Here is a 14,191-nt window from a genome sequence, read left to right as displayed (position 1 = left end):
AAAAAAAGAACTTATTCTAGTAATCCATACAAATAGACTATTTGTTGTGTTTTCAGGTTTTATTTTCAGGAAAATAAAAACTGAATTGTAGAGTTTATTCTATCACTGTCCAGGATAACACAGTGTTCGTAAAACTACTCTGAGGGCTGCTCCAAAAGTAATGCCTCCGATTTTATTATGTTGTCCCACAATGTCAGAGGCAGATGTTGGTGATACGAAAGTAGAGGCTGAACCTTCCCACCAACATCCTGTTATATTTTGTTACTGTGACTGATAGCAGCTGGGGGGCAGTTTATAAATTGGCAGGGAAGTGCGGATGAAGCAAAGGTGTGGCACTAAATTTCTCCCTGCTGAAAAAAAAAGTTGCAGCCATTGACATTGATATTTTCTGAACATTTATGGAGACCAAACAGTGGATGCCAGCACAGTGATGCAGTGGGTGGTGCATTTCAGAAGTGGTGACAGCAACAGCGGGTCACCTCCACTGGTGCAGATTCTCAAGAGCCCACCATGCAGGCTCTTGTTCATTGCTGGTGAAAACATAAAGCTAAATTGGCTATGTTGAAAAATAGCATTTTGTAGCTGAGACTTTGCTCTATCAAATAGGTTATTGTGCTCTTTGTATCTATTGTAGTTTCTATGGAAATAAATAGGAGCAACTTTTGGAGCAACCTACATACTTTTAGAGTCTTAGGCTCAATTTCAAAATATGTAAGGAATAAAAATAATTCATTTCTTTTTTATTGTAGTTTAAAAAGTCATGGTAAAAGACGATTTAAAATGTTACCTTGAGGTGCTTCTGGATCTGGAAATGATTTGTTCATTTCAAGATGAGAGAATAATTGTTGATTTAGGGTCACTGATGAACAGCTCTTTCAAGGATATTGCTCTGGACAAAGTTTACCATCAGTCAGAACTAAACAGTGAGAGTGAAAAAGCACCCTTATTTTATAAGCCAAACAATTTTATGTGGCGCTTGTATTCCACCATATTCTTCCAAACAGGTTTATAATGTGCAAACGCCAGCTCATTTTTCTTCTTTGCTTGAAAGAATAGAACAGGAAACCAAAGGGCAGTAAAATAAAATAAAATAATAAAATAAAATAAAATAAAATAAAATAGAATAAAATAAAATAAAATATTGCAGTCTGGCCCAAAGACTTCACACTTGAGTACAAGGTATAGAAGAAAAAACATAAGCAGCATTATACTGTATTCAATAGCATTAGCTGACATGACTCCAAATATTTCGAAGACATCTAGCCAATTACAAGCATTCTGGGGTTCTGGAATGTCTCTAGTGGACTGACCCTCTATTTCACAATCATGAAATTTATCTAAGAAAGTAACGAACCAACCAAGACCACTATTGGTCATCAAAACTTAAAGCCAGAAGATACAGTAGAACCCCCAGTTTCACCTATTGTTTAATGATTCAGCTAATTAAATATTCAAAGTAATTTATTTTTCAGGGGATACATAGCATGATACATCACAACATTAGCAGTTTTGATCATGTATATTTTGTCTGAAATTGGTAAGGAGTGTCACAAATCTGTCCATTGTGGACAGTGTTACGTTTGAAATCATTTCTTTGGAGTTGTTTGCCATCAAAAGGGAGAGCCAGGAGTGTTTATGGGCTGAACACTTGGCTGGGGAGTAAATGAAACTAGGTTGATACAGAAGACTGGAGATGATACCATTGTATCTTGTGAAGGCAAGACACAAGCTCGCATCTCCTTGCTTCCTCTGATCTGCTGACTTTAAATTGCAAATTCTGGAAGATGGGAACAAAGGAGTTCCTGCTGAGATCCCTAAGCCAGAAGCTGTCACTCCAAAAGAGGTGGTTCAGCCACTTCAGACTACAAGTAAGAGTTTGTTCTGTAGTCATTGTCAACTGAACAACACAACCTCCAACCACCAATCACCTCTGAAGATCAGCACCTGACACCTGACATTGCTGGATCTAGGAGTGGTGAAACGCTTTGCTTTGCTGTGTTTGCATATCTGTCTGTCTGTATCTCTTTTCCCTGTTTTTTTCATCAAAGATTTTAAAGACTTAATTTGTCTATCTCCTGGGATTATTTTATCATGGAATAAAAGGATCTAGTCTAGAAATTTTCAATATTCAGTCTTTAAATAAATCTTGAGCAGCTGGCAGAGTGAGGGAGGTGACTGTTCCCCTCTACTCTGCCCCTGTGAGCTCAATCTGTGTCCAGGCCTGGACACTCCAGCACAAGAACTTTTGAAACAGGAACAAAGAAGGGCCATGACGATTATCAGAGTACTGGAGGACCGCTACGATGAAGAAAGATTGAGGGAGTTGGTCTTATTTAGCCTGCAGAAGAGAAGGTTCTGGAGAGACCTCATTGTGGCCTTCCAGTACTTGAAGGAAGTTTATAACAGGAGGTAGACCAACATTTTACACGGCCTGATAGTGATAGGACAAGTAAGAATGGTTTTAAACTAAAAGAGGGAAAATTTAGGCAAGGTGTTAGGAAGAAATTCTTAACTCAGAGGGCAGTGAGCCAGTAGCACAGGCTGCCCAGAGAACCTATGGATGCCCCATCCCTGGAGGTATTCAAGGCCAGGTTGGATGAGGCACTGGGCACTCTGACCTAGTGGCTGGTAACCCTTCTGATGGCCAGGGGAACTAGATGATCTTTTTAGGACTCTTTCAACCTAAGCTTTTTTGCAATTCCATAAACCTGATAAACCTCATACAATAACTCCTTTTAAATATTTTAGGTAATTCCACAGAATACAACATCCTGAAAATCTATTGTATTATCAGTAGGCAAACGGTCACACATATTCAGAGAAGGTGGGGATACATGCAACCATGTAATGAGATCCATTTCACTTGACTTCAGCAACTTGAGTCACCTCAACCAAATGGGTCATCCAAGTCTGTCTTCATCAGAGCCAATGAAGAGAGATAGGTACCTTCACATGGTAAGTCATACCAGCCTGAACAGCTTACTGAGATAGAGGTTGCCTGTCAGAAATTAAACAATTAAACAATCTTTCCTTGTGAGCTCATAAGCTCCACCCAAGGGAGCCCTGAACAAACACTAGTTGAGAGCTAGAATCTGCATCAAAATCTTTATGTCCAGCCATGCAGTTAACCAGTATAAGTTCAACGCAACAAATATACCTCTCCTCCCCTGTGAACTGATTGTAACACAAAATGAGAACACTTGGACTTCTACCTGACCTTTCTGAAGAATTCGTCATACGAAAATGTTTATCTCAAATATTGGAAACAAGATTCTGGAAATATTGAACTACAACTGGTACATTTAATGGATATGCTTTTACATTAAAAGCCAAATTCTGACCTCCTTTTCTACGCTGATTTATTCCACAGCCCATTACGTCTGCCCCATTGATTTTGCTAGGTTTATTTGTGCAATAAAATTCTACTCAGTAGATTAAAAAACATCTGCTTCTGTTTACAGATGACCAATTTGAACTCCCTTTCTCAAAAGGCAAGCAATTACTTACAAATGAAATTGATTATACAGGTGGATAATTTATCATCAATATATTGAAAATTTTCATGATCTAAAAGCAGTTCATGCTAAGTATTTTCATTGTCGCGTCATGAAATTATGAAACCACTTATTTTACCTATACTAATAATACAACAAATCTATTGTAGAAATGTAACATAGGTAGAATTATTTAGGATATTGGTGGTATCTAACATCTGAATAAGTTGAAACTTTCAAGATATCAAACATAATTAATCAGTAGAAATATCACAATAGAAAGATCACACAATTCTCTTTATTTTACTACTTTATTTTCCCTCGTTCTCTTAATTTGTTGCAAAATTTGCAAATTAAGTATTAACAAATAAAGAAGAAGTTGTTTGGTAGGCAGCTCTGTACATGTAGTCTATAATAGAAGTTAGTCCGTATTCCTGCATATACGCAGATGACATTTTTCTGCAGTCATTAAACAGGACAAACAAGTTACCTTTTTGGAGATCTACTGAGAAATATGTAAACTTTAAATATATATATTGAATTACTGCATATTCCTGGAATATAAAAAGGTAGACTATAAATATTGCACTACATACTAAATAGGCTTTTTTCCCTTCAGAATAGCTAATCAGTGGAATAATATGATGGTAATTCGTAGTTAATAGTCTTCTGCAAATAAGGACAAAGTTCAGTCTTTTTTCTTTTTTTTCCTTAGGAATTGAGCACAGAGAAAACTGTATATCCTTCTGACTTACTTGGAGGAATCAATATCATGAGGAGATGTTTTCCTTGTCATGCAGACTCTCTGGAAACATTAGAAGGGGATTTTCTTCCCCATGTCTTCAACTCTGCGTGCTCAGTTCCTTGAGTGCAGCTACACTCATGTTTAATTTGGCTAAGGAACACACTTTTGGAACAAATTTCCTGACTGTCTCCACTTTCACATGGCAGAGCAGTTTCACTGCATCCAATCTCAGTTCCTTCCAGAAGAAAAAAATAAGAACAAGCAGTGGGAATACAGGTATAGCCCTTCAGATCAAAGAACAATACAAGCCAACCTGAAGTAAAATTGTCTGAAAGAACACAGTGAGAATATCTGACACTCAAAACTAACTGCTCTGCCCTGCACCATTTGCTTACACAATCAAGGTCATAGGGTACCTGGGTGGAAAAGGTACCTTGGAGAAGCCACTCTCCCTTGTCCAACTCCCCAGGCAACAGATCAGGAGAAAATGTATCGCGTCCTCTGACCACAGGCCTGTGGTCAGTGGAGAATCTTTTCAATCATTTTAACATGCCTAGTCCCAATTTTGCTAATAAAGTTTCACCTCCAAATTCTTCCATTGACAGAACAGTACTAGTATGTTTGGACAGCAGGCAACAAGTCTGAAAGATGAGTAACCTCCTAGATATAAAGCTAACTATATAAAGCTAACATTCTTTTTAAGATTCAAACTATTTTTTATTGTTTTATGCAGCATCTGAGGCACAGACTCAGATGTGAATGATCCAAATCATTTATTACAAGTTCTCACATCAGTTATATACCTTCACAAGTTTTCTTTTTCTAGCTTTCCCATCCACCCTTACATGTCAACAGAACATTCTACAAAACACTCTTCAACCGTTCACACAGGTGCTTATCCAATCAGAGCCGTGAGATGTTCTTTCTTCTTCTAGAGGTGCCCTTGGTTCTCATGCTGTTTATCTTGCTCCACAGCTTCTGCTCTGAACAGTTTTTCTTGTATTCCCACAGTTTTATTTGAATGAATATCTGGTCAGGTAGCAAGTATATCTGATATCTATCTATCTACCTATTTCTCTATCTATCTATCTATCTATAAATGCTTTGCATACATACAAATGCTTGAATAATGACACAGATGCGTATACAAAACTAAAACAATTCTTCATTCCCCTCAAAAGACAGGATTACGAGTTCCTTATCATAGAAAACAAAAGATATCCTTCCTACCTGAAGAGGGATATATAGGAGTCAGGTTTGTACGGAGCCCATCTTTCCTTTACAGCAAGGACTTGTTTGTGGCAGAGGAGAAGAGCAAACCGGTGAAGAATGGAACGCAATATTTAACATTTTAACTATTGACTTCCTTTTACTAGAATCTTTTCAAGGAGGTTGAGCAGGTACTGGAAATAACACAGTAAATTCTTATTGCCTCCCAGGAACAAGGATTTCAGACAGATGACATTCTTACATGTTAGATCTAAGCTATATCATTAGTAACATCATTTGCTGGTTTTCTGAGGCTATACTTTAGAAGGTGCAGTTCGAAAGTTCAGATAAAATTGTACTTGAAGTAATTGAGTTATGCCTGTTTTGCAGAGGTCTGAGCTGGAACTAGAATTTCTGGACCTGTAAGTCACTAATGAACACGCATACACATGTTTGCACGAAGATATGCACACTGCAAGTGTTCCAACTTGGCAGCAATTGTATCAAATTTCGTATGGCAACATACACTAAACTACTGTGGAGTGGAATATGACTCATAACTTTATAAAACATTCTAAATCCAAAATTGATACATTTCCCAACAGAATACAAGACTTGAATTCCTATTTATGAATAAAACTATAGAGAAACAAAGATGTCTAGGGAGTACATCAACAATTTCCTTTTCATAATAGAATAAGCAGCTTTTTAAGATGATATGGATTGTAGCTGAATCTTCCGTTTGACAGCTAGATTGAGAAGTGACAATCCACTGGATATATTATAAAGAGATTTGAAAGAACTATCTGATGAAATAACAAAACAGATAACAGCAAGATAAATGATGGAATTAAATCAATGAATGTTCAGGCCTGATGTGATGGCCTTCAGACTTACTTAGTAATATATATAAATATATAAAGAAATATATAAATATAAATAGCACATTAGCTAAATTAAACTTGAATCTTTTGGAATTCTTCTGTATTTTCAGGAGTAAGGGCTGGAACTGGTCCTCTACAGGAGGACCAAATGTGTTTAATTTGATCAAATTTTCATGATTTTGAGTTAAAGTCAAAAGGAAAGTAATAAACAATTAACATAAGTACAACAAACAGTCCTCAAAGTCTCACCTATCCAAATTATGTGATGGGTCACACAGATTCAACAACCATCTTAGCTCTTGCTTATTACTGAATAAGCACAATCTTGCTAATGTAATCTTTATTTTGTACTATTTTGCTTAGATAAAATAGCAATAGACATTTTATAGACGTGAATAAAAAGTCAAAAATTCTTCTGCAAAGGATTTATATATTACAGTCATAAGCAGCACTTCACATAAGACTCAAAAAAATGGCAAACAGAAAAGGAAGAGAAAGTAATAATTGGTCTTTCTACCTTTCATGCATATATGTACTGGTCATCACCACACACAAGCTGTACAAAATAGAGGAGCACGCAACTCCTGTGTGTGGAAGAGTCCCTCTTCAACCCTAGCACCTTTTGAGAATTGTGGTACAACTGAAAAATATTGAATAGTAAATTATATAACATTTATATTGTACCTGTGCTGATTTTTTAAACTTTTCATAGATCTCACTGAAGAAAAAACCTTTATGAGAGATTTTTTGAGAATGAAACTGCTACCTAAGCTAAATAGAGAACAATGCGCTTCGCCTTCAGAAGATGCACAGCCTGCTACTGAGATTTTAAATTTGTTTTATACATTCCTCAGAATAGGGTTTTATATATATATAAACATATATAAACAAGTAAATCTCCTTCTATTGATATTGTAGGTGTACAATTATATTTTCAAATAGGTTAGTTAAGAGAAAAGAAGTAATGCATCTGTAAAGTTTCCAGATAAAGATCTCTTATACTGTGCTGAGATTTTTTTCAGAGAAATTAATAGTTCAGTTTGATAGAGCAAATTGAAATTAGACTAATTTACACAGGCTTCCACATGCTTTTGGAAACTCTTCTTCCATCTTTATTTTTAGCAGTGCAGTCAGTTATTATAGGCAGTTAAAGGCTGATTAGGTTGGCAGAGCAGTTAAAATGCTAACCATACAAAACAGAAGGAGAGACTACTGTAACTGTACTGTAAAAGGATGTGCATGAAGGGGCTTTTTTAATTAACATTTTTGTAGATGTTTTATTAAAGGACCACACTTTACTGTTCAAAGACTGAAAACAGTGTGATAAATACATGCCTTGAAGAAATGCTATGGGGAAACAAATCTCACTAGAGCTATATTTCATTATGTCAGATTGGAATTTGAGACTCCTATTGCACATGTTAAAATGGTACAGTAAGCAACTTTATTTAATGTCAGCATTCCATGTGTTTATGTATACAAATATGAAGAACTGTCTATATACACATACACTCTGCTATATGTAAAGAGGACTTCTTCAGAATTTTCAGTTAGAGTGGAATCAAATATGAACATTCTTTGAGGTTTAAAGGAAGTAAATTTCATTTAATTCTTACCATACTCCCTTAAACCTTAATAACAATTGCTGCTTTCTATTTCAATCACATTGGTTCACAAACCAATCAGGTTTGGTTTTCTGAAGGAGTGACATGAATATTGTCAGATCCAATTTGACAGATGTGAGCTGCAACAAGTCAGAAGACTATCTGCTGCAACATTTAGAGTTTCCCAAACCACAGTCTATACACTAATTCTTCTGGAAGAATGTCAAAAAAGCATCTATTTTCCTCTTAAAACAATAAATGGATAATAATCTCTTTCCAGCCATGGGTAGCTACACAGCCATGACTTCTACACAAACCAAGAACGAAGAGTAGAAGACTAGAGTAGCAAGCTATCATTTCACTCAGTGAAGCACGGTTTTTCATCCTTTTGTTTGTTTTGGTGGAGTTCATGGCAAAAGGCAGAGGACAAGGTATCACTTGAAATGAGTGAACATGTTCATGGTTCTCACATTTTAGTGTGATATATCTATGCATTGTGAAGCATTAAGTCTCCGAGTCAGTGGTACAGGATAAATACATAAATGTGATGGTTTGGGATCAGTAGGACTTTTGGTGCATGTCCTTGGAGGCTGCAGTGTGTCTGAACATCTTAGAAAAACTGGGGTGCTGGCACAAAGCTTGTGTTTTGAGAAAGTTTGGTGTAGCAGTCCCATAACAAAGGGCACGTGACTGGGTCATCACTCAGCCAGAAAAGCTGGAACAGCAAGCAAACAAAAATGTTCACATTCCATATGAAAAATAATGTTTGATGAAAGAAAACACTGCATCAAAAGTCAAGATACATGGATAACCTACACTCACGGTTCAGAAAACTGGTATTGCTGGTACTACTAGTTAGAGACAGAGGTCCGTATCAGTACTGGTAGTAACAGCAGTAATTAAGCAGATGACATCAGAAATATACATATATGGAAATAAACAGCCTGCTGTAGTCACAGAAGACTAAAAGTAACAAATATATAGAAAGCTCTGCAAGGGACAACAAAAAGCCAGCTTCCAGGTGAAATGAAACTCAGTTACTAATGTGAGTGCCCTATTATCTGTCATGACTAATGTGTCTTAGCACGATGCCTGAACAAGCAAGTTTGAGAAAACCAGTTCAGTTACATACAAATTTTGTTTAAACTTCATAGGGACATTCAGCTTTATAAAACAATACAGAATCCTGTTCTTTTCACATAAGGACAAGTATTAAGGACATACTGATTTGATTTTTACTCCATCCTCATGCACAGATTGTAAACTAAATAAGGAGTTCATGACTTGACCTACCATCAAGACCTCAGTAGTTCAAAAAGTAATTTAATTTGTGCTCTATGTTTTTCAGGGATAATAATATGAAAATTGCTGTGATATACCTGTTCTCTACAAAATGCATATAGACAACTATACACGGGGTGGAAGAGAAGGTCACTGAAAACAGGAATGGAACTGAACCACAGTCATAGGTCTTTAAGAAAATCTGTACCTTCATTGGATTTGCACAAATTAACTACAAACTTTCTCAAAGATTGCCCATGAAACTTTTCTTTGCGTTTGAGGAAAAATGCCACACTTTTTTTTACAGTACAGGTTTGTGTAGGAGTACTGAAGGGAGACACAATAAAGGCTAACAGGAAGCTGTTCCTTTCCAGCACTCTAATAAACGACTTATAAATAATGTTTTACTATCACAGTTACCTGTGCATTTCTTGATGTTGCTATTTCTTTTTCCATGAGATCCTAACTTGCATCCAAAGTTCTCCTCCCAAAATTCTGCAAACCATACGTTTCTTCGATTGTTAGCAAGTGTTCGGCTCCGAAAATATCTATCGAATCCTACATTTAAGAAAGAGAGAAAAAGGCTTTAAAATATTGAACAGCATACAGATAGTCATTTAAAGATTATTATGCATTTTGTATGAATTTCATAGCAAGAAAAAACTGTAGGTACTATTTAGAATAATATTTATGTGCATATCTAAGAAATAAATAATAGTATATTTATTACTATTCCATATTTGCTGTAGAAAAATATATTTTTAAATACCTACAGCAGTTACAGCATCTCTAAATCTACAGCAGAATTCTATAATAAAAAATAATGCCATGCAGATGGCTAAGGGAACTTAATTTTTAATACAACAGATAATAAAATAAATAAGTAGCTACCTACAAGAAATTAGACAAACTGACTCAAGTGCCAAGGCTCAAATAAATTTCTCTTCACGGTCACCTAAATTCACTGAGTACCTCTCTGTTGAACCTGAAGTCTTCCAAGTCACATAAATTGCCCACAAAGCTGGGAAACTAAAGATTGCCCCTTAATCCGATTAGATTCTGCACCAGTATTACTCCATCAATCCAGGAGATTTAATAAAATCATGACCAACATACCAATAGGATTAAGCTCTTCATAAATACTTCCATCAGGGTAAATTCTCCAAACAGTATCAATAGTGCCATTTTTCTAATCATTTCCCAGCTTAGAGCACTTATGTCCAGGACTTAATATGGCCGTTACCCCAGCAGGCGGTACAAAGAAATCTCCACTTGCCAGAAAAGTGTCTCATACTCCACATCATAAACTTTGTTAATACAGTGACTTCTTAAAGAAAAATTTATAAGAAGTTTAGGAGAAGAAAGCAGATCCTAGATGCATCTCCTCCCATGAGAATGAGCCAATTCATTAACATCCATCTGTTGCTCTTCTTTTTTTGCACTAAGAATCACCAGACTATTGTTAAGAAACTCTCCTCCACATGTGCTGTAGTTATTAGACCATTATAAGACTGCTTAATTGCAGATTCAACATCTCCTTTGCTTTGAGCTATATTCAAAGCAAACAAAAGCCATTAAAACAAACTTCCTCCAAACTTCCAAAGTTCCCTAACAAAACAATCACTTATCTTTTTGAACAAAAAAATCCCTCGGGGCTCTATCCCTGAGGGAATGGAAACATCACCTAGTTGAAGTTTTGCACATGTCCAGAGAACAGACAGATTTCAGACAGCCTTATGCTCAGTTTTCTTCTGGTAGTCTGCTCAGTGCTTGGAGATATTTAACTCTACACCTGCCCTTATAAGAGAATTAGATACCTAAGACTGTGGTCTACCTTGAGGGCAAGGAAGTGGAAAGTTAAAAGCTGAATGCTGCAGAACTTAAGTTCTTAACTTGACTAAGCTCCTAATAAATAGAAAAATCAAGATCTAGAAATTTTTATGTTACTAAATCCCAAGTAAAGAGATGTACATTGAATTCAAGGACTTAATCCCATGTGAAGTCAACAGAGGCACTAAATGAATATTGGTAGAGTCAACTCAAAATATTTATTTGCATAGCTTTCTTTGAGCTCCAGGAAGACATACTTTTTTTATTATATTTTTAAGAGAGCTAGGGTGTTTGAACATTATTGGAGAACAGAGTTTTGTCCCATTACATTCCTACCATCTATAGATGTTCTTTTAGGTAGGATGGTTACTGCTCCTTCTGCAATTTCTTCCTGATGCTGAACTGGTGAAATTTTTGACCCCCAACTATCTGAGCCAATCCATAGGAAATGTCCAGACTGATTAGCTTTTTTGGCTGCTTCCAGTATTCGCCTGTAAATAAATAAACAAATGCCTAATTAAATAAACTGCATGTACAAAGAATTTTAGAATCCCATAAGTACGCTCATATGAACCAAATAGGCTCTGATTTGGGCAGGTCTCAAATATGCTTAACAACTAGTGTACTGAACTTAACCTACAGTGCTGTACCTTTTAATTTTTTTTCATTTTTATACATAGTTTTCTAGCATTCTTACTGGTTTCTTCCTTTTCAGTTGCCAAACAATCTATTAAAGCTGTACTTTTAGTTAGGAACTGGAAATAGACTCACTGGGTAAAAAAAACGACTAGAAAGCCATGCCCAATGGGTTGCTGTGACTGGAGGTAAATCTGTCTGGAGGCCAGTAATAAGTGGTGTTCCGCAAGGCTCCACCTGTATTGTACTGGGGCCAGTTTTGTTTAATATTTTCATCAATTAACCTGCTGAGGAAATCAAGTGTACCCTAACTAGGTTTGCAGACATCACCAAGTTAGGCTGGAATGCTGATCTAAGAGTAGGAAGGCTCTGTGGAGGGATTTGGACAGGCTAGATGAATGGGGTGTATCCAATCGTAGGGCATTCAACAAGGCTAAGCGTCAGTTGCTGCACCCAGAACAACTCCATGCAGCACTATGGGCTCAGGGAACAGTGGCTCAAAAGTTGCCCATTAGAAAAGGACCTCCAGATACAGGCCAACAGCCAGCAGAACATAAACCAACAGTGTGCTCAGATGGTCAACAGCATTCTGGTCTGTAACAGAAATTGTCTGGCCAGAAGGACTAGAGAAGTGACAGACTTTTATGTGCCATTGGCAAGACAACTTAAATAATGCGTTCAGTTTAGGGCCCCTTACTGCAAGATTATTGATTTGCTCAAACACATTCAAAGAAAAGCAATGAAGCTCTTGATAAACCAAGACTTGTGAGGAGTTGCTAAGCGAACTAGGGCTGTTTAGTCTGGAAAAAAGGAGACTGAGGGAAGACGTCATCACTCTCCAGAACTATTTAAAAGGATGTTGCAACAAGGAGGGTAGTCTCTTTTCTTAGGTGAGAAGAGATAGGATGTGAGAAAAAAGCTCCAAACTGCACCAGGGGAGATTTAGAATGAGGAAGAATTCACACACAGAAATGGTAGTTAGGTATTATAACAGGCTGCCCAGGGAAGTGGAGGAGTTGCCATCCTTGGAGGTACTTAACAGTATGGACATGGCGATAAGGTACATGGTTTACTGATGGAATTTGGCAGTGTTAGGCTGATGGTTGGATTTGATAATCTTAAGGGTATTTTCCAACCTAGATTATTATAAAATTCCAGTTCTCCATGATACAAAGGAACAGAGCAATGTCTGACTGCAACTGAATTACTTATATACCAAATTTCCAACCATTTTTTCACTGGTTTAAATTTAAATCCCCCCTTTCTGCTCTATTCTTCTCCAGTCAATTGTGCAAATTTGTGAAGAGAAAACATATTCAACATACAAAATTAGGAAACAGTCACCTAATATCATCTTCATTCGCAAACATGATCACTGCTCGAGCATTTGGAGTTTCTAATAAGCGTTTGATGATCTTTTCAAATTCTCCTGGTCTTGGTTCCCGAGGAATTTTGAGTGACTGAGCAATGCAAACACCTCCTGAAAGAAATTAAAAGGACAAAAAAAAAAAGAAAAGAAAAGGGAGAGGAGAGAGGAAGAGAGGAAAGAGGAGAGAGGAGGGGAGGGAAGAATTGTTGAGCAAGCAGGCAAAGCAAGCAAGTTGCTCAAGTTGCTCACCAGCCAAAAGTTACCTTATTTATGCATTTTGAAGAATACCTTTTACAAACGTGCACACTTAATACTGAATTAAAGATTACAGCTCAGTTGCCTATTATTTTGTTTTTTATATAGAAATTAAAACAACATCCTGAGCCAGATCCGTGAGTCCTGAGCCGTGGCTCAGTTGGACTGCACTCCACAGAACTACTCTGATTTGTCACAGTTGAGAAGCCAAACATGCCACAAGATTGCATTTAAGCACAAACCTGCAGTTTAACGGTTATCATACGTTCAGAGTGTGGTTCTTTAGAGTCAGAAGCTATAAAATAGTTGTTTTTTCAGCTGAGAATATAAGGTTAGCAATACTCTGGTTACAGAATCAAATACAGAATTTGAAGTGTTAATCTATGATTGAATAGATACAGATTTCTTCAAACTGTTAACATTCATAATTAATTTAGCTTAATTATTTAAGAGGTGTGAGTTATCACTGAAATCTCTAAATTGTTAATTAACAAACGAACACAAACTCAGAGATGATATTTATATCTCTTCATCATACTATGAAAAGCTTTAGTAAACTTTCTAAACTGATATTAAGGTAAGGTGATACACACTCAAAAGTTCTTTACTGCAACCTCTTTCTCAAGTAATGGGGTTTCAAATCTGTCAATGAAATATGAAAGCGAAATGCAAGGGAAATAGGTAGCAAACATCCTGTAAAACGAAAAACTGGAAAACAATGCTAAGCACTTAACAGTTCTCAAAGTCAGTCAGGCACAAGAAGCAAAACAGATCCTAAAAAGTGATATAAAGCACCAATTTGTTACCTCATAAATTTTGAGAGTATATTTTTCAACAATTTCTGTTCATGCAGTGGCCTTTAGGGAAAAAAAAAAAAGAAAGAA

The 14,191-nt window shown here is 36.5% G+C and overlaps 1 protein-coding gene across 1 annotated transcript in view; it reads right to left on the bottom strand.

Moving 5' to 3' along the window:
* GRM8 (glutamate metabotropic receptor 8) overlaps positions 1 to 14,191 on the bottom strand; it is a 319,688-nt gene that overhangs the window by 161,002 nt on the left and 144,495 nt on the right. Inside the window, exons 3-5 of the mRNA XM_031553129.1 lie at positions 13,028 to 13,163; positions 11,384 to 11,538; positions 9,638 to 9,775 (exon numbers count right to left, since the gene is read on the bottom strand). Of these exons, the coding sequence (XP_031408989.1) occupies positions 9,638 to 9,775; positions 11,384 to 11,538; positions 13,028 to 13,163 (429 nt within the window). The remainder of the gene's footprint in view (positions 1 to 9,637; positions 9,776 to 11,383; positions 11,539 to 13,027; positions 13,164 to 14,191) is intronic.

This window comes from Meleagris gallopavo, chromosome 1 (assembly GCF_000146605.3).
Source record: "Meleagris gallopavo isolate NT-WF06-2002-E0010 breed Aviagen turkey brand Nicholas breeding stock chromosome 1, Turkey_5.1, whole genome shotgun sequence".
In the NCBI taxonomy this organism is placed as follows: domain Eukaryota; kingdom Metazoa; phylum Chordata; class Aves; order Galliformes; family Phasianidae; genus Meleagris; species Meleagris gallopavo.
Note: the sequence above shows the minus strand (reverse complement) of the source record. Positions and strands in the feature narration are given on the sequence as shown.